General features: G+C 39.7%; 1 protein-coding gene across 1 annotated transcript in view; it reads right to left on the bottom strand.

The window, feature by feature from the left end:
* Positions 1-10468: 10468 nt before the first annotated feature.
* The window catches only part of LOC139749527 (uncharacterized), a 55151-nt gene continuing 37749 nt past the window's right edge, over positions 10469-27870 (bottom strand). The window contains exons 4-6 of the mRNA XM_071663490.1: positions 21512-21590; positions 17039-17224; positions 10469-12662 (exon numbers count right to left, since the gene is read on the bottom strand). Of these exons, the coding sequence (XP_071519591.1) occupies positions 11716-12662; positions 17039-17224; positions 21512-21590 (1212 nt within the window). The 3' untranslated portion in view covers positions 10469-11715. The remainder of the gene's footprint in view (positions 12663-17038; positions 17225-21511; positions 21591-27870) is intronic.

Below are 27870 nucleotides of genomic sequence, written 5' to 3'. Positions count from 1 at the left end.
AATGAAAATTCTGTAATTTGGTTCATTCATAACGAACTGTTAGGGCACAGACGGTAGATCTTTAAGTCATTGTGAATCTATTATGAGAATTAGAATGGATATATGTATTCCTAAAACACTGTTTCTTCAAACATACCCATTTTTGCTTTCTGAGATAATGTTCTCACCTTAAATATATTTTTCCACGCTCCCAGAAATTTCACTCCCTCCCCCACCCTGTGGCTCACTTCCATGGTTCCATCCGTTGCCAAATCCACTCCCAGATATCTAAAACACTTCAATTCCTCCAGTTTTTCTCCATTCAAACTTACCCCCCAATTGACTTGTCCCTCCCTCAACCCTACTGTACATAATAACCTTGCTCTTATTCACATTTACTCTCAGCTTTCCTCTTTCACACACTTTACCAAACTCAGTCACCAGCTTCTGCAGTTTCTCACCCGAATCAGCCACTAGAGCTGTATCATCAATGAACAACTGACTCGCTTCCCAAGCTCTCTCATCCACAACAGACTGCATACTTGCCTATCTCCTCAAAACTCTTGCATTCACCTCCCTAAGAAACCCATCCATAAACAAATTAAACAACTATGGAGACATCACGCAACCCTGCCGCAAACCGACATTCACTGAGAACCAATCACTTTCCTCTCTTCCTACTTGTACACATGCCTTACATCCTCGATAAAAACTTTTAACTGCTTCTAACAACTTACCTTCCACACCATATATTCTTAATACCTTCCACAGAGCGTCTCTATCAACTCTTGTCATATGCCTTCTCCAGATCCATAAATGCTACATACAAATCCATTTAGTTTTCTTAGTATTTCTCACATACATTCTTCAAAGCAAACACCTGAACCACACATCCTCTACCACTTCTGAAACCACACTGCTCTTCCCCAATCTGATGCTCTGTACATGCCTTCACCCTCTCAGTCAATACCCTCCCATAAAATTTCCCAGGAATACTCAGCAAACTTACACCTCTGTAATTTGAGCACTCACCTTTATCCCCTTTGCCTTTGTACAATGGTACTATACATGCATTCTGCCAATCCTCAGGCACCTTACCATGAATCATACATACATTAAATATCATTACTAACCAGTCAACAACACAGTCACCCTCTTTTATAATAAATTCCTCTGCAATACCATCCAAACCCACTGCCTTGCCAGCTTTCACCTTCCGCAAAGCTTTTACTACCTCTTCTCTGTCTACCAAGTCATTCTCTCGACCAAAACATCCTATATCTGCCACTCTATCATTAAACACATTCAACAAACCTTCAAAATACTCACTCCATCTCCTTTTCACATCACCACTACTTATCACCTCCCCATTAGCCCCCTTCACTGATGTTCCCATTTGTTCTCTTGCCTTATGCACTTTATTTACCTCCTTCCAAAACATCTTTTTATTCTCCCTAAAATTTAATGATACTCTCTCACCCCAACTCTCATTTGTCCTCTTTTTCACCTCTTGCACCTTTTTCTTGACCTCCTGCCGCTTTCTTTTATACATCACCGAGTCATTTGCATTATTTCCCTGCAAAACTCGTCCAAATACCTCTCTCTTCTCTTTCACTGATAATCTTACTTCTTTATCCCACCACTCACCACCCTTTCTAATCAGCCCACCACCCACCTTTCTTATGCCACAAGCATCTTTTGTGCAAGCCATCATTGCTTCCGTAAATACATCCCATTCCTTCCCCACTTCCCTTACATCATATGCTCTCATCTTTTGCCTTTCTCCTCTCAATCTCTCCTGGTACTTCCTCACACAAGTATCCTTTCCAAGCTCACTTACTCTCACCACTCTATTCACCCCAACATTCTCTCTTTTTTTCTGAAAACCTCTACAAATCTTCACCTTCGCCTCTACAAGATAATGATCAGACATCCTTCCAATTGAACCTCTCAGCACATTAACATCCAAGTCTCAAATTACAGACGTATAAGTTTGTTGAGTATTCCTGGGAAATATGGGAGGGTATTGGTTGAGAGGGTGAAGGCATGTAAAGAGCATGAGATTGGAGAAGAGCAGTGTGGTTTCAGAAGTGGTAGAGGATGTGTGGATCAGGTGTTTGCTTTGAAGAATGTATGTGAGAAATACTTAGAAAAGCAAATGGATTTGTATGTAGCATTTATGGATCTGGAGAAGGCATATGATAGAGCTGATAGAGATGCTCTGTGGAAGGTATTAAGAATATATGGTGTGGGAGGCAAGTTGTTAGAAGCAGTGAAAAGTTTTTATCGAGGATGTAAGGCATGTGTACATGTAGGAAGAGAGGAAAGTGATTGGTTCTCAGTGAATGTAGGTTTGCAGCAGGGGTATGTGATGTCTCCATGGTTGTTTAATTTGTTTATGGATGGAGTTGTTAGGGAGGTGAATGCAAGAGTTTTGGAAAGAGGGGCAAGTATGCAGTCTGTTGTGGATGAGAGAGCTTGAGAAGTGAGTCAGTTGTTGTTTGCTGATGATACAGTGCTGGTGGCTGATTCGGGTGAGAAACTGCAGAAGCTGGTGACTGAGTTTGGTAAAGTGTGTGAAAGAAGAAAGCTGAGAGTAAATGTGAATAAGAGCAAGGTTATTAGGTACAGTAGGGTTGAGGGACAAGTCAACTGGGAGGTAAGTTTAAATAGAGAAAAACTGGAGGAAGTGAAGTGTTTTAGATATCTGGTAGTGGATTTGGCAGCGAATGGAACCATGGAAGCGAAAGTGAATCATAGGGTGGGAGAGGGGGCGAAAGTTCTGGGAGTGTTGAAGAATGTGTGGAAGTTGAGAACATTATCTCAGAAAGCAAAAATGGGTATGTTTGAAGGAATAGTGGTTCCAACAATGATATATGGTTGCGAGGTGTGGGCTATGAATAGAGTTGTGCGGAGGAGGGTGGATGTGCTGGAAATGAGATGTTTGAGAACAATATGTGGTGTGAGGTGGTTTGATCGAATAAATAATAATAGGGTAAGAGAGATGTGTGGTAATAAAAAGAATGTGGTTGAGAGAAGCAGAAGAGGGTTTTTTGAAATGGTTTGGTCACATGGAGAGAATAAGTGAGGAAAGATTGACCAAGAGAATATATGTGTCAGAGGTGGAGGGAACGAGAAGTGGGAAACCAAATTGGAGGTAGAAAGATGGAGTGAAAAAGATTTTGAGTGAACAGGGCCTGAACATGCAGGAGGGTGAAAGGCGTGCAAGGAATAGAGTGAATTGGAACGATGTGGTATACCGGGGTCGACGTGCTGTCGATGGATTGAACCAGGGCATGTGAAATGTCTGGGGTAAACCATGGAAAGTTCTGTGGGGCCTGGATGTAGAAAGGGAGCTGTGGTTTTGGTGCATTATTACATGACAGCTAGAGACTGAGTGTGAACGAATGTGGCCTTTGTTGTCTTTTCCTAGCGCTTCCTCGCGCACATGAGGGGGGGGAGGGGGTTGTTATTTCATGTGTGGCGGGGTGGCGATGGGAATGAATAAAGGCAGACAGTATGAATTATGTACATGTGTATATATATATGTCTGTGTGTGTATATATATATGTATACGTTGAGATGTATAGGTATGTCTATGTGTGTGTGGATGTGTATGTATATATATATATGTGTAAGTGGGTGGGTTGGGCCATTCTTTCGTCTGTTTCCTTGCGCTACCTCACTAAAGCGGGAGACAGCGATAAAGCAAAATAAATAAATAAAAATTTAGTTTCCTTTTTTTAAAGGTTTCAAGTTCCTCCCTGAATATCACTTCACCTACTGTATTTCACTTCAACATTACCAGGTGAAAATATCATTATCATACATAACTAATAACACATAAGGTTGATAAAAAAGCAACATAACTATTTTTCTTCAGTGTTTACTGTAATCAATATGATTTCTTGCCTGCACATGCCAAAGTAACACACAATTCTACATTTTTCAGTAAACTTAGCCAAGATTCTTTAAAGCAATATAAGTGGCAACAGTAACATTCTGAATAATGAATGCAGTTCTGTATGTAACACAGGGAAATGGCACTTCTACATAAGATGAAAAGTACTGTAATTTGAAATATGGGCTTTTGATAAAATAGAACTGATGGCACTCATAAAAAGGTATATAATAGTACTTAAAAATAACTGCTGACTTTCCATGTAACAAGTACAACTATACGAGTTGTATCTTTGGTTTCAGATAATTATGAGTAGAGCAATATCTTTGGTTGCCATTAATTACAGGAACTAAATCACTTGACCTTGGATATTACCAAGAGTTCAAAGACCAACATCTTCATCATTAACAAGATTTCGGAACAGGGGACATCTTTAAACAAGAACACTGGGATTCATTTAAAATTTTCCCTCAGTTAATAATTTCAAGGGAAATTTTTTTTTCAAGAGCATAGTTAACTTTTCATGTGTTGATCAGTAAAATATATTTTGAGTAACAACCATGTGACCATTTTACTTAGCAAACACAGACAACCTGAACTACTGTCACATTCACAACCTGTTCACATTCTTTACTTTTTCAAACTGTTGGAAAACAACATTACAGCAACATGAATGTTGCCACACTTTCAGTCTTAGTTCTGAGAAGACTAGAACTTAGTTTTCATTCTGAGAAAACATACAAATAGCCATAAAATCTGAAATGAAAAAAAATCAGTTTCTGTAAGTAGATGAAATGAGAGTTTAGTAAGGTCAACAAAATGACACAGCTTGGACTAAAATTCCTGCTCCCTCCAGATTATGCTTTACAGATATGCACATGGATTTGACCATCTGAATCACCTCAATATTTTTGGTTAAAACTACCTGGCATGAGTGCTCAATACCCTCAAACTACTAGTTATCATGAGCTAGTTATTGTTTCATTAGATCAAAATAAGGCTTTGAAAATATGTCGCGAGCCAGGTTGTTAGTTGCCATCTCAGCTTATTACAGGGTAGTGAAGCCCACTGTAATAAGCTGAGATAAGTGCCTGGCAGGTACATATATCTCAAGATATTCCATCAGATAAGAGATATTTTTAAAAAAGAAAGGGTTGCTTGCAATTAGCTTAGTAACTATTTGGTATTTAGTGCACAAAACGGGTAAACTAACATTAAAGCAATGAGGCGTTTTGGTGGTAGGTGTATTAAATTTTGAATACATCCTTTCAGAATACAGAACTCATTAAATGACTGATGTATTGCCCTTGGCAGAGGGCAAAAAATAATACTTCATTACTGTATGTGCACGGATGCAGTCTAATGAAAAAAAAATGCTAAAACACACCTAAGCTTTTCTCATTCCCAATAAGGATTTCTTGCATTTCAGGGCAGTAAATGTTTATCCATGCTTTTACCTAAAATTAACAGAAAAAACACGGTAAAACTGAAGTGAATAAGCATTAATGAACTTAGCAGTGATTTTTTTTTCCCCCACTATAGTAGATCTAACATTCTTTACAATGACAATGGTGACCCCACCTTCAATACAAATGATCCTCCAATCCCTACACTGTGTACAGTAATGACAACCCCCTCACTATAATGAACATATGTGATGAGATTCATAAATTTGAGGGTTGAAATTAAAGCATGAAATCTCAAAAATTCAGATACATGTACTGTGACTAACTTGGTATCCAAGATGCTTATGAAAATGATCACTTCTTAGAGTTATCCCATATTGTTTGGCAAAAGAATTCTACAGAGATGGATGTATGCAACTGTGAAAGTTGCTTTTAATCCATTCATATGAAGCACATGGAAATAAGCTCATAATGCTCCATGCATCATATGGGTTTCCCCTCTTTGATTACATTTGCTGACTGTCAAAATTAATGTACAGTGAAGGCATAAAAATTTGAATTCCAAATGTAAAACAATAAGAGACTCAGTGCTTGTCAAAAGAGCTCTTTCACAAGCCATATCACAGAATTAAAAATCTTGCAGTGACAGATATTTGGCAAAATCTTGTAGGTACTCACATCTGCTTTTGTTCAGAATTAAAATATTTCTTGAATTAGCAAACATTTTCAATTGTGAAAGAACACTATTATTGTTTTAGAGCCCTAGAGAAAGCCCATTCCATTTGAATGGATTTCTTTTGGAGACAAATTTTCCCCTTAAGAGGAAGGGAATTTAATCCTATCAAGTTTTAGTCAATCAGAACATGAAAAGAAGTCTCATAACTGTGGAAACAGGAAACTAAAGAAAATGGATATGACTTACAAAACAACAAAATAGATTCCATCTAAAAATCTGAGAGTTATCTGTACATGTCTAGGAGTCAATTATGTCTAAAGAGTCTAAACTGACTTCCTTTCTCTGTGAAACGGGAATATGTGAAAGACACTGAATAAATAGTTCCTGACATGGGGAGGAAAAAATCAAATTTATCAATCTTAAGTTCTAAAAACCATTATAAAATTCACCAGAAATATTCTTATAGTTCTTCATATGTATCAGATAAAGAATGTATATGAAGTCCTTTTCAGACCCTGGGTTGTACTTCCTACTGAGTCTTCACAAGACAAATATAATTTGCGAAGGACCTCATAAACATCCAGGAATCTTTACATCTTGATACTGCTTAGAAGCTAACTCCTAGAGTAAACTGAGGCCTCACAGTAAGTTGGATCATATATAAGTCAAAATTTGAAGCAAAGCAAAGCCTCTATTAAACCTTATTATGTCTGGCTAGTATTATGATTATGATGATAGGGGCTGAAAAATAAAGATAATTTGAGTGAGAAACTGCAAAAGTTGGTGACTGAGTTTGGATGAATGTATGAAAGGAGAAAGTAGAGTAAATGTGAATAAAAGCAAGGATATTAGTTTCAACAGGGTTAAGGGATAAGTTAGTTGCGATGTAAGTTTGAATGGAGAGAAATTGGAGGAAGTGAAGTGTTTTAGATATCTGGGAGTGGACTTGGCAGCAAATGGAACCATGAAAGCAGAGGTGAATCATACGGTGAGGGAAATGGCTAAAATTATTGGAGAGATGAAGAATGTGTGGAATGTTATTTTGCAGTGCAAAAATGGGTATGTCTGACATAATAGTAGTTCCAACAATATAATGTGGTTGCTTAGCATGGGCTATAGATTAGGGTTATGCAGAGGAGGGTTGATGTATTGGAAATGAAATGTCTGAGGACTATATGTGGTGTGAAGTGGTTAGATCAAGTAAGTAGTGAAAGTGTAAGGGAGATGTGTGGTAATAAAATGAGTGTGGTTGAGATAGCAGAAAAGGGTATGTTGAAATGGTTTAGACATATGGAGCGAATGAGTGAGGAAAGATTGACAAAGATGATATATGTGTCAGAGGTGGAGGGGACAAGGAGAAACGGGAGACCAAACTGGAGGTAGAGGGATGGAGTGAAAAAGATTTCTAATGAGTGATCAGGGCCTGAACTTGCAGAAGGGTGAAAGGCGTGCATGGAATAGGGTGAATTGGAACTATTTGGTATACTGGGGTCAATGTGCTGTCAATGGACTGAACCTGGGCATGTGATACGTCTAGGGTAAATCAAGGAAAGGTCTTTGGGGCCTGGATGTAGATAGGGGGCTGTGGTTTTGGTGCATTACGTGTGACAGCTAGAAAGGGGATGTGAGTGGATGTGGCCTTTATTAGTCGGTTTCCTGATGCTACCTTGCTGATACAGGGTGGTGATGCAGTTTCCTGTGATCGCAATTACCAGTGTTAGAGAGGTAGCATCAAGAAACAGACGAAGTGTCCATGTACACACACATACTTTTTCTTTCTTTCATACTATTCGCCATTTCCCGCATTAGCAAGGTAGCGTTAAGAACAGAGGACTGGGCCTTTGAGGGAATATCCTCACCTGGCCCCCTTCTCTGTTCCTTCTTTTGGAAAATTAAAAAAACGAGAGGGGAGGATTTCCAGCCACCCGCTCCCTCCCCTTTTAGCCGCCTTCTACAACATGCAGGGAATACGTGGGAAGTATTCTTTCTCCCCTATCCCCAGGGATACATACATATACATATATACACATGTACATTATCATACTTGCTGACCTTTATATTTATACAGGTGAAAGTGCAATTTGGTAGTTCAGATAATTATATTTCCGATTATCATTTATCATTATCATTATTATCATACTTAATTGCTGTTCCACGCATCAGCGAGGTAGTGCTAAGAAACATGAAGAATGGCCCATCCACTCATTTACACATATACATAAATGCCCATACACAGACATATACATACGTATACATATCAACATTTACACACATACAAAGACATATACATATATACACATGTACATATTCATATTTCCTTGCCTTCATCCCTTCCTGTCGCTATACTGCCCCACTGGAAAGTAGCATCACTACCCCCCCACTTAAGTGAGGTGGCACCAGGAAAACATAAAAGGCCACCTTCGTTTACACTCAGTCTCTAGCTGTCATGTGTAATGCACCGAAAACACAGTTCCCTATCCACATCCAGGCTCCACAGACCTTTCCATGGTTTACCCCAGACACTTCACATACCCTTGTTCAGGCCACTGACAGCATGTTGACCCCAGTATACCACATTATTCCAATTCACTCTATCCTTGCTCGTCTCTCCTGTATGTTCAGACCCCAATCGCTAAAAATCTTTTTCACTCCATCCTTCCACCTCCAGTTTGGTCTCCCACTTTTCCTTGTTCCCTTCACCTCTAACACATTTATCCCCTTTATCAATCTTCCCTCACTCATTCTCTCCATATATGAAAACCATTTCACACACCCTCTTCTGCTCTCTCAACCACACTTTTTATTTCCACACATCTCCCTTACCCTAGGGACAAATTAAGGTTCTTAGTCTTAACAATTAAGACAGATTCAATGATGATACAGGTAGCATAATCAGATGGGTATCATGTGACCACATTGTTAAGGTCTACAGGGTGATTATTTTCTTGCCAATGCCTAGCAATCACATTACTGTGGTCAATACACAGAGATGGCCACAGAAATGCAATTGCTAAACACTGGCAAGAAAACTATCACCCTGCAGACCCTAACAACCCAGAGGTGACCACAGTATTGCAATCACTAAGCACTGGCAAGAAAATTATCAACCTGTAGACCCTAACAATCCAGTCATATTGTCTGCCCCCTATATATTTTCAAGAGATGATACATAGCTTAAGTCTACTGTGAGAACAAGGACTGGGTACTGTATTTCTTCCACCTGTAATTCAAGATGGTTGGCTTTTACTTTTTTAAAGAGGGGAAGCCCAAGTCCTTGCCTAGAAGCAAGAAAATGTGGGTACATATGAAATTTCTAGGCAGACTTTGAGCTCAAAATGCACAATTAGGCAGCTGCCTCCTGCAACACCTCATCAGTGTCTTGCTTTGTTCAGGAAATAAAGACACTATGGACCCAAAACATGGACCTAGAATACTTCAGGAACCTTACCAATTCCATGTCCAGCCATCTGCAAATGATAATTAAGGCTAAAGGAGAGATGACAAAGAACAAAAATGTAAGAATGACATCATCTTTGAAAATGTATGGGGAGGCAGACAAGATTTTCTTACTGGTACTGTATTTTTCACAGGCTCAACATGTATGCATAACATGCTGGTAGACAGCCATGACAGCCATGTACTTTAAATGGTGTTTGTTACTGTACTGAGAAGAGCAGAGTTTTTCCTGCACCATCATACCAATGTGACAACTATATAGGCACTAATGGTAAGGTAAGTCAGCTGGATATTCAAACAGGCACAGAAAAGTTAGAAATTCAACTGATGTTGGTTAACATGTCCCAAGACAACATCAACTTATGTTAAATGATAGCCACTTTAAAGGATTGAAAATCAATATCAGTTGTTAGCATCACAAGGCTCAAACAGTCATTTATAAATAAATTTAGGAAAGATCAACATAGATGCTTTGCAGGATTTCACTGGTAAGTAAAGTACAACTACTGGTTATGATTAATGTTGGTGATGGTGATGAAGCATGTGGTGGTAACATTGGAAGTGCAATTATTCCCTGTAATATTAGATGTGTTGTGATGTTGGAGGTGTGTGTGTGTGTGCAAAGATTTGTGAAGACTAAGCCTAGCACAGGATCTTGTCAGTGACAGCCTCTTCTCCAGGTGCCATTACCAGCACAAGGCAGCCTGTAAGTGTATTGTACTGGGCTCTATTAGGTGGAAAAATGTGCTATGAAAATGTGAGGTGGAGTTAGTGTTAGTGACACTGGAAGTGAAGTGGTGGTAATAGTGTTGGTGCATATCACATTACTTCATTCTTTCTTTTTGCCATATCATAGGGAATATTTACAAAATGAATATTTTAAAGAAAGTACAATGAAAAATACATGAAAAATTATGCAAATTTACAAGCCACTTCTAACCTGTCTCCATCTGGTTTACTTTGGGGCAGGTAGGGACACACCATTAAAATTCAATAGATTAAGAATGTATTTGAGTGATATGAGAGGTTTTATGTAAATGAACCACACTATGGAACTCGGAACATATTTATAAAATAGATAGGTACACTTAGGAGTGGATTTTAATCATCCAGAAAGATAGATAGATGGACAGAAAGAAAACTCAACTCTAGACCACATGGAAACTGAAAACAACCAATGTAGTGATTCCAAAACCCTGTTACTCAAGAGACTAAATAATGCATGGAAAAAATTTAGCATTCAGTTAAATATTTCTCTACAAACACATAACAAGCTTTCACTTCCTTTCATGCAGTGGAGGGAAAAATTTAATTCCAATTTTGGCAAAATAACCTTTACAGACTAAAACACACAGTAACAACAAAAAAAGCTTAAAATATATAAAAAATAACATCACTATACCACATGGTGACAGTCACAAACCTACCCCAAGTGAGTGGCAGGAACTACAACCATTTGGATTCCACTGGCTGATGGACAAATCAGCATATCTAAAGGCCTATATAAAATATGTACATTATTAGCAATATAAAACATACTGAAACAACTATGAAATAGTGAAAAAAAATCAACTAACTAAATCACCATTATCAAAAAATAGAGGCAGACATGTACACAATAAATCTTTTAATGAATATAAATAAACAGTTTCAAAGCCACTGTCATTATCATGCACTTTCAGTGAGTATATATCATTCTCCTAACACAATATACATACGATTTATTGATCTGCCACAACTATAAAACAACTTATGGGATGCAGCTGTAAAAAGACTTTAAAACTTTAGTGAAAGAGTGTGAGATGTAGTCACTATGGCCAGCAATTTATGAAAAAATTTTCTTTCAGTGAGTGAATGCACTGTGGTCCTTAGCCATATCTTTTGTTACCAACACAACCCTAATGGTGTACTTTTAAAAAGTACAAATTTCAGAATACTTAAAACCAGGTCCCTCAGAGATTTGTGGAGTTGAAAAAAGTTAAATCCTGCAGGGAGAGCATGAGTTTAAAATACTGAATACTGTAAATGGCTACATGCTCTTTGATTATTATCATAATATTTTCAACTTACTGTATACCCCACAATGAAGATTAAAAGTAGTATAATGTTAGTAAATGCCCCTTTGTTCCAATGTAATTAAAGCTTATCAATAAAGGACCCTTTGGTTTCAGTTTTCAAAGAAGCCTAATATCACATGCAGCATTTCAAGATCTGTTAATCTGACATTAGATTTTATACCTAGTTCACATGTATTTCATATTATGCCACAACAATCCTATTTTCAAATTCATTAATTTTCACCTGACAGATGACTTTCTCAATGCACCAGATATACCCTCTTCACCTGTCTCAACTTCATCTGAGTCATCTTCAACAGAGAAATTCCTATTCATTCTTGGGCGCACAGATGGAGCAGTCATAAGAAAATGACTATTTCCCCTTTCTTCTGATTTACTGATGATAGTAGGAGGTACATCTTTATTTTCTAGTGAGAATCTTCCATTAATTTCCTTCACATTACTTTCCACTGGCAACCAGTCATAATAAGGATTATATGGTGGAGAATTATCCGGTGTTGATGTTTTTGGCTGTCGACTACAAGCAAGATTTGGGCTTGAAGATGACGTGTCAGGGTGAAATGAACTTTCATTAAAACTGGAGTTATCAATAATGCTGAGTGGTGGATACCTCATTACCTGAACTCCTGGAGATTCCTCAACCAAGTTTGGTGCACTGTTGGAATGAGGTGAATGAGGAGGATGAGGCTCTTCAGGCAGAGAAGGGCTTTTAGAAGCAGAAAAGAGGGTGGGTCTTGATGACCTTGGATGATCTGGGTAAAAGTGGCTTGATGGGTTCTGTAAAGTTACAGGAGGAACAGATGAAACAGAAGCATCCGGGGTTGTGGAGTGATTCTGTGAACCATTACTGTAAGATGCACTGTGTGTTAGGTTGGGTCCTCCATTGTGAGACATGGGTTCCGGAGAATCTATTGATGACATGGAAGCCTTGGGAGCAGATGGTTCACTAAGTGAGGAACTATTGGGGTTGTATGGCATTCTATGTGATGTATTACTGGTTCCACTGTGCACAGTATTAGAAGAAAGATCATTTAGGTGTTCATCAGATGGTGTATATGGCGGGGGAGGATCTCTTGGTATTGCAGGTTTCTGAGATATGCTATTACGACGATAAGATCGCAACCGTTCCTTGGCTTCTTGGACAAACTTTCTAGCAGAGCCTGAGCCTGAAATGTAAATATCATACTTTTGTATACATGTGTTGTTGAGAGAACTGAAGAAATTGTGCTAAAATGGCTTGGACATATAGAGAGAATAAGCAAGTAAAGGTTGACAAAGAGGATATGTGTGTCAAAAGTGAAGGGAACAATGAGAAAGGGAAGACCATCTTAAGCAATCGGGGCCTGAACATGCAGGAGGATGAAAGATGTGCACAAGATAGAATGAACTGAAATGATGAGGTGTATTCAGGTCAACATGCCGTCAATGGACTAAATCAGGCTATGTGAAGTGTCTGGGGAAAGCCATAGAAAGGTCTGTGAGGCCAGATCGTGGTTAAAGAGCAGAGATTTTGGTGCATTAAACATGACAGCTAGAGAATAAATGTGAGCAGATGTGTCCTTTCTTTGTCTGTTCTTGGTGCTACCTTACTAACACCAGAAACGGCAATCAAGTCTGAAAAAAATAAAAGAAAAGTAACCTTTGGCAAGGTTGATGAAAGGGAGTACAAACAATTTCATCTAGTAACTTCTCGCTCCAAATCAATTACTTTTTGCTACATGAAGTCCTGCAACCTTGAAATTGCAGGTTCCCTTCCAAACAAGTGGTCCTGAGGTCAAATAGTAGGAATATGTACATGTGTATATAAGTATATGTCTAGGTATGTGTATATATGCATATGATGATATGTATATGTGTGTGTATGGGTGTCTATGTATACATATAAATATGTATATGAGTGGATGGGCCGTTCTTCGTCTGTTTTCCTAGTGCTACCTCACTGACGCAAGAACCGGTAATCAAGTATAATAATAATCATCATCATAATAATAATAATAATAATAATAATAATGATAATAATAATAGTGAAACGAAGCTCAAGGGTAAAGGGGAAGAGTGGTTTGGGAATGTCTTGGGAGTAAAGTCAGAGGTTAGTAAGTTAGTGAGAGGACAAGAGCAAGGGAAGGAGTAGCACTACTACTGAAACAGGAGTGGTGAGAGTATGTGACAGAATGTAAGAAAGTAAACGCTAGATTGATATGGGTAAAACTAAAAGTGGATGGTAAGAGATGGGTGATTATTGGTGCATATGCACCTGGGCATGAGAAGAAAGATCATGAGAGGCAAGTGCTTTGGGAGCAGCTGAGTGAGTGTGTTAGTAGTTTTGATGCATGAGACCGGGTCATAGTGATGGGTGATTTGAATGCAAAGGTGAGTAATGTGGCAGTTAAGGGAATAATTAGTGTACATGGGGTGTTCAGTGTTGTAAATGGAAATGGTGAAGAACTTGTAGATATATGTGCTTAAAAAGGACTGGTGATTGGGAATACCTGGTTTAAAAAGAGAGATATACATAAGTATACGTATGTAAGTAGGAGAGATGGCTAGAGAGCGTTATTGGATTACATGTTAATTGATAGGCGCGCGAAAGAGAGACTTTTGGATGTTAATGTGCTGAGAGGTGCAACTGGAGGGATGTCTGATCATTATCTTGTGGAGGCGAAGGTGAAGATTTGTAGAGGTTTTCAGAAGAGAAAAATGTTGGGAGGAAGAGAGTGGAGAGAGTAAGTGAACTTGGGAAAGAGACTTGTGTGAGGAAGTAAACGGAGAGACTGAGTACAGAATGGAAAAAGGTGAGAACAAAGGATTACAATGGGAGTGGTTGAGGAATGGGATGTATTTAGGGAAGCAGTGATGGCTTGCGCAAAAGATGCTTGTGGCATGAGAAACGTGGGAGGTGGGCAGATTAGAAAGGGTGGTGAGTGGTGGGATGAAGAAATAAGATCATTAGTGAAAGAGAAGAGAGAGGCATTTGGACGATTTTTGCAAGGAAACAATGCAAATGAGTGGGAGATGTATAAAAGAAAGAGGCAGGAGGTAAGGTGCAAGAGGTGAAAAAGAGGGCAAATGAGAATTGGGGTGAGAGAATCATTAAATTTTAGGGAGAATAAAATTGTATTTTGGAAGGAGGTAAATAAAGTGCGTAAGACAAGGAACAAATGGGAACTTCAGTGAAGGGGGGTAATGGGGAGTTGATAAAAAGTAGTGGTGATGTGAGAAGGAGATGTAGTGAGTATTTTGAAGGTTTGTTGAACGTGTTTGATGATAGAGTGGCAGATATAGGGTGTTTTGGTCGAGGTGGTGTGCAAAGTGAGAGGGTTAGTGAAAATGATTGGGTAAACAGAGAAGAGGTAGTAAAAGCTTTACAGAAGATGAAAGCTGGCAAGGCAGCAGGTTTGGATGGTACTGCAGTGGAATTCATTAAAAAAGGGGGTGACTATTGTTGATTGGTTGGTAAGGTTATTTAATGCATGTATGACTCATGGTGAGGTGCCTGATGATTGGCAGAATGCTTGCATAGTGCCACAGCACAAAGGCAAAGGGGATAAAAGTGAGCACTCAAATTAAAGAGGTAAAAGTTTGTTGAGTATTCCTGAGAAATTATATGGGAGGGTATTGATTGAGAGGGGGAAGGCATGTACAGAGCATCAGATTGGGGAAGAGCAGTGTGGTTTCAGAAGTGGTAGAGGATGTGTGGATCAGGTGTTTCCATTGAAGAATGTATGTGAGAAATACTTAGTAAAGCAAATGGATTTGTATGTAGCATTTATGGATCGGGAGAAGGCATACGATAGAGTTAATAGAGATGCTCTGTGGGAGATGTTAAGAATATATGGTGTGGGAGCCAAGTTGTTAGAAGCAGTGAAAAGTTTTTATCAAGATGTAAGGCATGTGTATGTGTAGGAAGAGGAAATGACTGGTTCTCAGTGAATGTTGGTTTGCGGCAGGGGTGTGTGATGTCTCCATGGTTGTTTAATTTGTTTATGGATGGGGTTGTTAGGGAGGTGAATGCAAGAGTTTTGGAAAGAGGGGCAAGTATGCAGTCTGTTGTGGATGAGACAGCTTAGGAAGTGAGTCAGTTGTTGTTCGCTGATGATACAGAGCTGGTGGCTGATTTGGGTGAGAAACTGCAGAAGCTGGTGACTGAGTTTGGTAAAGTGTGTGAAAGAAGAAAGCTGAGAGTAAATGTGAAAAAGAGCAAGGTTATTAGGTAGAGTAGGGTTGAGGGACAAGTCAATTGGGAGGCAAGTTTGAATGGAGAAAAACTGGAGGAAGTGAAGTGTTTTAGATATCTGGGAGTGGATTTGGCAGCGGATGGAACCATGGAAGCGGAAGTGAATCATAGGGTGGGGGAGGGGGAGAAAGTTCTGGGAGCGTTGAAAAATGTGTGGAAATCGAGAACGTTATCTTGGAAAGCAAAAATGGGTATGTTAGAAGGAATAGTAGTTCCAACAGTGTTATATGGTTGCGAGGCGTGGGCTATGGATAGAGTTGTGCGGAGAAGGGTGGATGTGCTGGAAATGTGATGTTTGAGGACAATATGTGGTGTGAGGAGGTTTGATTGCGTAAGTAATGAACGGGTAAGAGAGATGTGTGGTGATAAAAAGAGTGTGGTTAAGAGAGCAGAGGAGGGTGTTTTGAAATGGTTTGGTCACATGGAGAGAATGAGTGAGGAAAGATTGACCAAGAGGATATATGTGTCAGAGGGGGAGGGAACGAGGGGAAGTGGGAGAAGAAATTGGAGGTGGAAAGATAGAGTGAAAAAGACTTTGAGTGGTCGGGGCCTGAACATGCAGAAGGGTGAGAGGCACGCAAGGAACAGAGTGAATTGGAACGATGTAGTATACCAGGGTCAACGTGCTGTCAATGGATTGAACCAGGGCATGTGAAGCGTCTGGGGTAAACGCAAGGAATAGAGTGAATTGGAACGATGTAGTATACCAGGGTCAACGTGCTGTCAATGGATTGAACCAGGGCATGTGAAGCGTCTGGGGTAAACCATGGAAAGTTTTGTGGGGCCTGGATGTGGAAAGGGAGCTGTGGTTTCAGTGCATTATACATGACAGCTAGAGACTGAGTGTGAACGAATGTGGCCTTTGTTGTCTTTTCCTAGTGCTACCTTGCGCACATGCGGGGGGAGGGGGCTGTCATTTCATGTGTGGCGGGGTGGTGACGGGAATGAATAACGGCAGACAGTATGAATTATGTACGTGTATACATGTATATGTCTATGTGTGTATATATATGTATACGTTGAGATGTATAGGTATGTATATGTGCGTGTGAGGACATGTATGTATATACATGTGTATGGGGGTGGGTTGGGCCATTTCTTTCGTCTGTTTCCTTGCGCTACCTCGCAAATGCGGGAGACAGCGACAAAGCAAAATAAAAAAAAATAAAATAATAATAAAAATAATAATAATATTAATAAAAAATTTTCATACTTGCCATTTCCTGCATTAGTAAGGTAGTAAAGCCACAGAGAATAAAGTAAAAATTTCAGATGATAAAAGCTATAAAGAGCACTCAAGCAAATTACCTGTGTACTTCACATCATGAAGGTCTCTCTCATGAACATCTGGCAATTGGGAAGCAATGTTCTGATGTGCATTAAAGATCACCAGGCATTTCTGGGCAAGTTCACAATAAGCTCCACTTAGCTTTAGGAGGCCTTCCTTCACACGTATCATCTTCACAGCTTCATTTTCACCAACACGTTCAACCACTGTCAGAAAGTAAATTCCACGGTATAATTACTATTTACATAAGAAAACATGTTTGAATACATATTATTTATAACACTCATATACACTTTCTCAAATAAAATAATCCAAGAGAAGGACTTTGCTATTAATCAAAAGTAACTGCTGAAAACTCTCCCAATCCTCTTATTTTCATCAAAATCCTCTTTTTAAGCAAGTCCCTCACTTCCCCTTCATTCATGTACATAGTACCCCATACAGATGCACCTCGACTTACAATAAACCCATTGTAAGTTGAAAATATCGTGAGTCAAAATAATTTAATACTGTTCATCTAACCTACCGAACATCATAGCTTAGCCTAGCCTATCTTAAATGTTCTCAGAGCACTTATATTAACCTATATTTGGACAAAATCATTTAATATGAAGCCTATTTCATAACAGTGTTGAATATCTTATTTATTGAATACTGTACTGTACTCACTAGAGGCAGGAGACCCAGATAGGCATTTTTTAAACATGAGATGCAAAAACACAAAACAGTACAATGTAGAATAACGGTTGTTTACACTTGTGATTGCATGGCTGACTGGACGCTGTGGCTCACTGCTGCTACACAGGATTGTATCGTATCACATACTGCTAGCCCAGGAAAATATCAAAATTCAAAATTCGAAGAACTGTTTCTACTGATTGCATATCGCTATCGCACCATCGAAAAGTAAAGATATTGTAAGTCGAACCATTGTAAGTAATCATATGAAACCATATGGCTATGTAATGAAACACTCAACAAAATAAGCCAGTCACTATGATGTATCTGGAAAAACAATGTGACTATACCATTCAATAAACATGCTGTACTTATATGTTCTACTGATGACATCAAACTTATGAGTTCCTCTATTACAGCCAGCTATGACATTAGTCTCTTTTCTTGTCACTAATATGGTGAAGATAGGCCTCAATGTTCTCATGTTTACACATATTTATGAATACGTCTGCCTTCTTCCTAAACTTGCGTATTATTTTCTCAGGTATTATTTCTCTGCTTACAATATTGATTCTTTATATAATTATGATATCTGTGATAGCAATGTTTTCTTACTGGTGGGGAACATAAGATCCACCACATTATTATTTTCTCAGGTATCATTTCTATGCTTACAATATCAATTCTTTATATAATTATGATATCTGTGATAGCAATGTTTTTTTACCGGTGGGGAACATAAGATCCACCACACTAGTGTTCAGAGGGAGCATTTTATGCTTTTATGTAACTGATGACAATAACCTACAACAAAATAAATTTTTTTGATCATTTGTGACATATATTTCAGTATATTCATTATCGATTCAATACCATACACACCTATAAGTACTGATGTCAACACAAGTCCCACCTTTCACCAAAATGAGTAAAGCATTACATTCATGCCAATCAATAATATTCACCAATAATAATGAACCACGTTTTATGTCATTATCAGTGTGTTTTACTTGTTAAATGGGAACTGAGGTGGAATTTGTAACTGAATGCCTGAATCATGGCTATCTCATATGTTCTGCACTTATAAAACACACACACACACACACACTGATAATGGGGAATTTGAATCATAATGAGATATGGGGGCATTTGGATTCTCATGGTGAGACTTATACCAACATGTCACTGAACAGAAGAGGATGAGAGGGAGTGATACACCATCAAAGCTAGATCTTATATACACACATATATCACAATGTTTTTAATTAGAAATAGTGGGGGCCAATCAGTTGCTGGACAAATGATTTTTCCAGAGTATGGACAGTGAACATTTCCAAAGCAATAAAATCTGGAGAAAATAGCAGCCAAGCACTTGTTTAAATAGTATGGAATAAGTACTAAACTGTGAAAAAGGAATACATTTCTAACAACAAATTTTGTAAATTTACCTTTATGTATATTTAAAAAATATGAAAATAAAAATGTGTTCTGGAAGACTTCAAAGAAAAATGCTAAATACTTTGGTATACAATATACCGGCACCTCTTGATTTACATGATAATTACATTCCTGAAAATGGTCTTGTAAAAAAAAAATAGAGAAGATTAGGGGGTATAGTTATTAATACAAAAGTTATTATTATCATTTTTTTTTAATATTTTGTCACTCTCCCGCATTACCGAGGTAGCGCAAGGAAACAGACAAAAGAATGGCCCAACCCCCCTACATACACATGTATATACATACATGTCCACACACGCACCTATACATACCTATAAATCTCAACGTATACGTATATATATATACACACACAGACATATACATATATACACATGTACATAATTCATACTGTCTGCCTTTATTAATTCCCGTTGCCACCCCAACACACATGAAAAGACAACCCCTCCCCCCGCATGTGTGCGAGGTAGCACTGGGAAAAGACAACAAAGGCCACATTCGTTCACACTCAGTCTCTAGCTGTCAGGTATAATGCACCGAAACCACAGCTCCCTTTCCACATCCAGGTCCCACAAAACTTTCCATGGTTTACCCCAGATGCTTCACATGCCCTGGTTCAATCCATTGACAGCACTTCCACCCTGGTATACCACATCATTCCAATTCACTCTATTCCTTGCATGCCTTTCACCCTCCAGCATGTTCAGGCCCCGATCACTCAAAATCTTTTTCACTCCATCTTTCCACCTCCAATTTGTTCTCCCACTTCTCCTTGTTCCCTCCACCTCTGACACATATATCCTCCTTCTCAATCTTTCCTCACTCATTCTCTCCATGTGACCAAACCATATCAAAACACCCTCTTCTGCTCTCTCAACAACACTCTTTTTATTACCACACATCTCTCTTACCCTTTCATTACTTACTTGATCAAACCACCTCACACCTTATATTGTCCTCAAACATCTCATTTCCAGCACATCCACCCTCCTCCGCACAACTCTGTCTATAGCCCACGCCTCGCAACCATATAACATCGTTAGAACCAATATTCCTTCAAACATGCTCATCTTTGCTTTCCAAGATAACGTTAACTTCCACACATTTTTCAACGCTCCCAGAACTTTCACCCTCTTCCCAACCCTATGATTCACTTCTGCTTCCATGGTTCCATTCACTGCCAAATCCACTCCCAGATGTCTAAAACACTTTACTTCCTCCAGTTTTCCTCCATTCAAACTTACCTCCCAATTGACTTGTCCCTCAACCCTACTGTACCTAATAACCTTGCTCTTATTCACATTTACTCTCAGCTTTCTTCTGTTACACACTTTACCAAACTCAGTCACCAGCTTCTGCAGTTTCTCACCCGAATCATCCACCAGCACTGTATCAGCAGCGAACATCAACTGACTCACTTCCCAAGCTCTCTCATTCACAACAGACTACATACTTGCCCCTCTTTCCAAAACTCTTGCATTCACCTCCCAAACAACCTCATCCATAAACAAATTAAACAACCATGGAGACATCACACACCCCTGCCGCAAACCTACATTCACTGAGAACCAATCACTTCCCTCTCTTCCTACATGTACACATGCCTTACATCCTCGATAAAAACTTTTCACTGCTTCTAACAACTTACCTCCCACACCATATATTCTTAATACCTTCCATAGAGCATCTTTATCAACTCTATCATATGCCTTCTCCAGATCCATAAATGCTACATACAAATCCATTTGCTTTTCTAAGTATTTCTCACATACATTCTTCAAAGCAAACACCTGATCCACACATCCTCTACCACTTCTGAAACCACACTGTTCTTCCCCCATCTGATGCTCTGTACATGCCTTCACCCTCTCAATCAATACCCTCCCACATAATTTCCCAGGAATACTCAACAAACTTATACCTCTGTAATTTGAGCACTCACTTTTATCCCCTTTGCCTTTGTACAATGGCACTATGCAAGCATTCCGCCAGTCCTTAGGCACCTCACCATGAATCATACATACATTAAATAACCTTATCACCCAGTCAACAATACAGTAACCCCCTTTTTTTAATAAATTCCACTGCAATACCATCCAAATCTGCTGCTAAGAAGGGGCTAAAATTTGTTAGGCTATTTGGACTTTCTGTATTTGTTAATGGATCCAATGACAGGACTGCCAGATTATGATCTTGGAGCCTCTGAAGGAAGCAAAGCTAATAACCTCAATTCAAAAACTATTGCACTATGATTCTCATGACAACATATACTTAAGACATAGGACGAGGTCAATGTTACAGTGCATCACCACTTAGATGGGGAGGCTTAGCATGAACTAAAAGAATGGTGAACTCACCTTCTTGATGAGCAAGATCTCGTGACCTTTCTGCCTGACTTAACTTCTCCTTCAGCAATCTTACTTCCTCTGCTGGAGCCTTTGAGGAATGAGAATTAACATTCAGTAATTCATGATATATAAAATATTGCCTATCTATCTACCTATCTCTCTATCTACTCTCTAACTCTATGTCACCTGAAACTAATCTGAAAAAACACAAATCATGAAATACAGAGATGTAACACACAAAAAAGTGCTGAAGGTTACATGAATATAGTGATCTTATCAAAAAGAAAAACATGTTAAGTGCATTTGTGGAATGGGAATACTTGCAGAAAAATAGGGGAGAAAGAATATTTCCCACGCATACCTTACGTATCGTAGAAGGCGACTAAAGGTGACGGGAGTGGGGGCTAGAAACCCTCCCCTCCTTGTATTTCAACTTTCTAAAAGGGGAAAAGAAGAAGTCAAGCTGGGAGTGCTCATCCTCCTCAAAGGCTCAGATTGGGGTGTCTAAATGTGTGTGGATGTAATCAAGAGGAGAAAAAAGGAGAGATAGGTAGTATGTTTGAGGAAAGGAACTTGGATGTTTTGGCTCTGAGTAAAACGAAGCTCAAGAGGAAAGGGAAAGAGTGGTTTGGGAATGTCTTGGGAGTAAAATCAGGGGTTAGTGAGAGGACGAGAGCAAGGGAAGGAGTAACACTACTCCTGAAACAGGAGTGTGGGAGTATGCGATAGAGCGTAAGAAAGTAAACTCTAGATTGATATGGGTAAAACTGAAAGTGGATGGAGAGAGATGAGTGATTATTGCTGCATATGCACCTGGGCATGAGAAGAAAGATCATGAGAGGCAAGTGTTTTGGGAGCAGCTGAGTGAGTGTGTTAGTAGTTTCGATGCACGAGACTGGGTTATAGTGATGGGTGATTTGAATGCAAAGATGAATAAAGTGGCAGTTGAGGAAATAACTGGTGTACATGGGGTGTTCAGTGTTGTAAATGGAAATGGTGAAGAGCTTGTAGATTTATGTGCTGAAAAAGGACTGGTGATTGGGAATACCTGGTTCAAAAAGAGAAGTATACATAATTATATGTATGTAAGTAGGAGAGATGGCCACAGAGCGTTATTGAATTACGTGTTAATTGATAGGCGCACAAAAGAGAGACTTTTGGATGTAAATGTGCTGAGAGGTGCAACTGGAGGGATGTCTGATCATTATCTTGTTGAGGCGAAGGTGAAGATTTGTAGAGGTTTTCAGAAAACGAGAGAATGTTGGGGTGAAGAGAGTGGTGAGAGTAAGTGAGCTTGGGAAGGAGACTTGTGTGAGGAAGTAAAAGGAGAGACGGAGTACAGAATGGAAAAAGGTAAGAACAAAGGACGTAAGGGGAGTGGGGGAGGAATGGGATGTATTTAGGGAAGCAGCAATGGCTTGCGCAAAAGATGCTTGTGGCATGAGAAGCGTGGGAGGTGGGCAGATTAGAAAGGGTAGTGAGTGGAGGGTTGAAGAAGTAAGATTATTAGTGAAAGAGATGAGAGAGGCATTTGGATGATTTTTGCAGGGAAATAATGCAAATGACTGGGAGATGTATAAAAGAAAGAGGAAGGAGGTCAAGAGAAAGGAGCAAGAGGTGAAGAAAGGGGTAAATGAGAGTTGGGGTGAGAGAGTATCATTAAATTTTAGGGAGAATAAAAAGATGTTTTGGAAGGAGGTAAATAAAGTGCGTATGACAAGGGAACAAATGGGAACATCAATAAAGGGGGGGTAATGGAGAGGTGATAACAAGTAGTGGTGATGTGAGAAGGAGGTGGAATGAGTATTTTGAAGGTTTGTTGAATGTGTTTGATGATAGAGTGGCAGATATAGGGTGTTTTGGTCAAGATGGTGTGCAAAGTGAGAGGGGTAGGGAAAATGATTTGGTAAACAGAGAAGAGGTAGTAAAAGCTTTGTGGAAGATACAAAGCCGGCAAGGCAGCAGGTTTGGATGGTACTGCAGTGGAATTTATTGAAAAAGGGGGTGATTGTATTGTTGACTGGTTGGTAAGGCTATTCAGTGTATGTATGACTCATGGTGAAGTGCCTGAGGACTGGCGGAATGCTTGCATAGTGCCATTGTACAAAGGCAAAGGGGATAAGAGTGAGTGCTCAAATTACAGAGGTATAAGTTTGTTGAGTATTCCTGGGAAATTATATGGGAGGGTATTGATTGAGAGGGAGAAGGCATGTACAGAGCATCAGATGGGGGAAGAGCAGCGTGGTTTCAGAAGTGGTAGAGAATGTGTGGATCAGGTGTTTGCTTTGAAAAATGTATGTGAGAAATACTTAGAAAAGCAAATACATTTGTATGTAGCATTTATGGATCTGGAGAAGGCATATGATGAGTTGATAAGATGCTCAGTGAAAGGTATTATGAATATATGGTGTGGGAGGTAAGTTGTTAGAAGCAGTGAAAAGTTTTTATCAAGAATGTAAGGCACTTACCTTCCACAGAGCAACTCATTTTTTTTTTGATTTTCCAAAAGAAGGAACAGAGAACGAGGCCAGGTGAGGATATTCCCTCAGAGGCCCAGTCCTCTGTTCTTAACGCTACCTTGCTAACGCGGGAAATGGCGAATAGTATGAAAGAAAAGAAAGAAGAAAATATATATATATATATGTATAAAAGAAAGAGACAGGAGGTCAAGAGAAAGGTGCAAGAGGTGAAAAAAAGGGCAAATGAGAGTTGGGGTGAGAGACTATCATTAAATTTTAGGGAGAATAAAAAGATGTTCTGGAAGGAGGTAAATAAAGTGCGTAAGACAAGGGAGCAAATGGGAACTGCGGTGAAGGGCGCAAATGGGGAGGTGATAACAAGTAGTGGTGATGTGAGAAGGAGATGGAGTGAGTATTTTGAAGGTTTGTTGAATGTGTCTGATGATAGAGTGGCAGATATAGGGTGTTTTGGTCGAGGTGGTGTGCAAAGTGAGAGGGTTAGGGAAAATGATTTGGTAAACAGAGAAGAGGTAGTGAAAGCTTTGCGGAAGATGAAAGCCGGCAAGGCAGCAGGTTTGGATGGTATTGCAGTGGAATTTATTAAAAAAGGGGGTGACTGTATTGTTGACTGGTTGGTAAGGTTATTTGATGTATGTATGACTCATGGTGAGGTGCCTGAGGATTGGCGGAATGCGTGCATAGTGCCATTGTACAAAGGCAAAGGGGATAAGAGTGAGTGCTCAAATTACAGGGGTATAAGATTGATGAATATTCCTGGTAAATTATATGGGAGGGTATTGATTGAGAGGGTGAAGGCATGTACAGAGCATCAGATTGGGGAAGAGCAGTGTGGTTTCAGAAGTGGTAGAGGATGTGTGGATCAGGTGTTTGCTTTGAAGAATGTATGTGAGAAATACTTAGAAAAGCAAATGGATTTGTATGTAGCATTTATGGATCTGGAGAAGGCATATGATAGAGTTGATAGAGATGCTCTGTGGAAGGTATTAAGAATATATGGTGTGGGAGGCAAGTTGTTAGAAGCAGTGAAAAGTTTTTATCGAGGATGTAAGGCATGTGTACGTGTAGGAAGAGAGGAAAGTGATTGGTTCTCAGTGAATGTAGGTTTGCGGCAGGGGTGTGTGATGCCTCCATGGTTGTTTAATTTGTTTATGGATGGGGTTGTTAGGGAGGTAAATGCAAGAGTTTTGGAAAGAGGGGCAAGTATGAAGTCTGTTGGGGATGAGAGAGCTTGGGAAGTGAGTCAGTTGTTGTTCGCTGATGATACAGCGCTGGTGGCTGATTCATGTGAGAAACTGCAGAAGCTGGTGACTGAGTTTGGAAAAGTGTGTGGAAGAAGAAAGTTAAGAGTAAATGTGAATAAGAGCAAGGTTATTAGGTACAGTAGGGTGGAGGGTCAAGTCAATTGGGAGGTGAGTTTGAATGGAGAAAAACTGGAGGAAGTGAAGTGTTTTAGATATCTGGGAGTGGATCTGGCAGCGGATGGAACCATGGAAGCGGAAGTGGATCATAGGGTGGGGGAGGGGGCGAAAATCCTGGGGGCCTTGAAGAATGTGTGGAAGTCGAGAACATTATCTCGGAAAGCAAAAATGGGTATGTTTGAAGGAATAGTGGTTCCAACAATGTTGTATGGTTGCGAGGCGTGGGCTATGGATAGAGTTGTGCGCAGGAGGATGGATGTGCTGGAAATGAGATGTTTGAGGACAATGTGTGGTGTGAGGTGGTTTGATCGAGTGAGTAACGTAAGGGTAAGAGAGATGTGTGGAAATAAAAAGAGCGTGGTTGAGAGAGCAGAAGAGGGTGTTTTGAAGTGGTTTGGGCACATGGAGAGGATTAGTGAGGAAAGATTGACCAAGAGGATATATGTGTCGGAGGTGGAGGGAACAAGGAGAAGAGGGAGACCAAATTGGAGGTGGAAAGATGGAGTGAAAAAGATTTTGTGTGATCGGGGCCTGAACATGCAGGAGGGTGAAAGGAGGGCAAGGAATAGAGTGAATTGGAGCGATGTGGTATACCAGGGTTGACGTGCTGTCCGTGGATTGAAGCAGGGCATGTGAAGCGTCTGGGGTAAACCATGGAAAGCTGTGTAGGTATGTATATTTGCGTGTGTGGACGTATGTATATACATGTGTATGGGGGGGGGGGGTTGGGCCATTTCTTTCGTCTGTTTCCTTGCGCTACCTTGCAAACGCGGGAGACAGCGACAAAGTATAATAAATAAATAAATATGAATATATATATATAGCTTTCTCTTTTCTTTCATATTATTTGCCATTTCCCACGATAGCGAGGTAGCGTTAAGAACAGAGGACTGGGCCTTTGAGGGACTATCCTCACCTGGCCCCCTTCTCTGTTCCTCCTTTTGGGGAAAAAAAAAAAAGAAAAAAAAAAAGGGGGGAGGATTTCCAGCCCCCCGCTCCCTTCCCTTTTAGTCGCCTTCTACGACACACAAGGAATACGTGGGAAGTATTCTTTCTCCCCTATCCCCAGGGATAATATATATATATATATATATATATATATATATATATATATATATATATATACATATATATATATATATATATATATATATATATATATATATATATATATATATATATTTCTTTTCTTTTCTTTTAAACTATTCGCCATTTCCCGCGTTAGCGAGGTAACATTAAGAACAGAGGACTGGGCCTTTGAGGGAATACCCTCACCTGGCCCAAACCTCTGTTCCTTCTTTTGGGGAAAAAAAAAAAATGAGAGGGGAGGATTTCCAGCCCCCCGCTCCCTCACCTTTTAGTCACAGTGACATCACACAGTCCTGCCTCACACCCACGTATACCGAAACTTTCACTCAACTCTCCATCCACTCTTACACATGCATTAGCTTCTTTATAGAAGGCTTTCACACCATCTAACAGCTGGCCCCCTATCTCATGTATCCTTAACACATCCTATAAACCATTCCACTCAACTCTCCTTGACATCCCATACACCATTTCACTCAACTCTGTCATGTGCTTTCTACATCTCCATAAAAGCTGTATAGTGCTTCTTAACTTTTGCTAGATATATATATATATATATATATATATATATATATATATATATATATATATATATTTTTTTTTTTTTTTTTTTATACTTTGTCGCTGTCTCCCACGTTTGCGAGGTAGCGCAAGGAAACAGACGAAAGAAATGGCCCAACCCCCCCCCCATACACATGTACATACACACGTCCACACACGCAAATATACATACCTACACAGCTTTCCATGGTTTACCCCAGACGCTTCACATGCCTTGATTCAATCCACTGACAGCACGTCAACCCCTGTACACCACATCGCTCCAATTCACTCTACTCCTTGCCCTCCTTTCACCCTCCTGCATGTTCAGGCCCCGATCACACAAAATCTTTTTCACTCCATCTTTCCACCTCCAATTTGGTCTCCCTCTTCTCCTCGTTCCCTCCACCTCCGACACATATATCCTCTTGGTCAATCTTTCCTCACTCATCCTCTCCATGTGCCCAAACCATTTCAAAACACCCTCTTCTGCTCTCTCAACCACGCTCTTTTTATTTCCACACATCTCTCTTACCCTTACGTTACTTACTCGATCAAACCACCTCACACCACACATTGTCCTCAAACATCTCATTTCCAGCACATCCATCCTCCTGCGCACAACTCTATCCATAGCCCATGCCTCGCAACCATACAACATTGTTGGAACCACTATTCCTTCAAACATACCCATTTTTGCTTTCGAGATAATGTTCTCGACTTCCACACATTTTTCAAGGCTCCCAAAATTTTCGCCCCCTCCCCCACCCTATGATCCACTTCCGCTTCCATGGTTCCATCCGCTGACAGATCCACTCCCAGATATCTAAAACACTTCACT

The sequence above is a fragment of the Panulirus ornatus genome, chromosome 7, assembly GCF_036320965.1.
Source record: "Panulirus ornatus isolate Po-2019 chromosome 7, ASM3632096v1, whole genome shotgun sequence".
NCBI lineage: Eukaryota > Metazoa > Arthropoda > Malacostraca > Decapoda > Palinuridae > Panulirus > Panulirus ornatus.
This window is presented reverse-complemented; position numbering and strand designations above follow the sequence as displayed.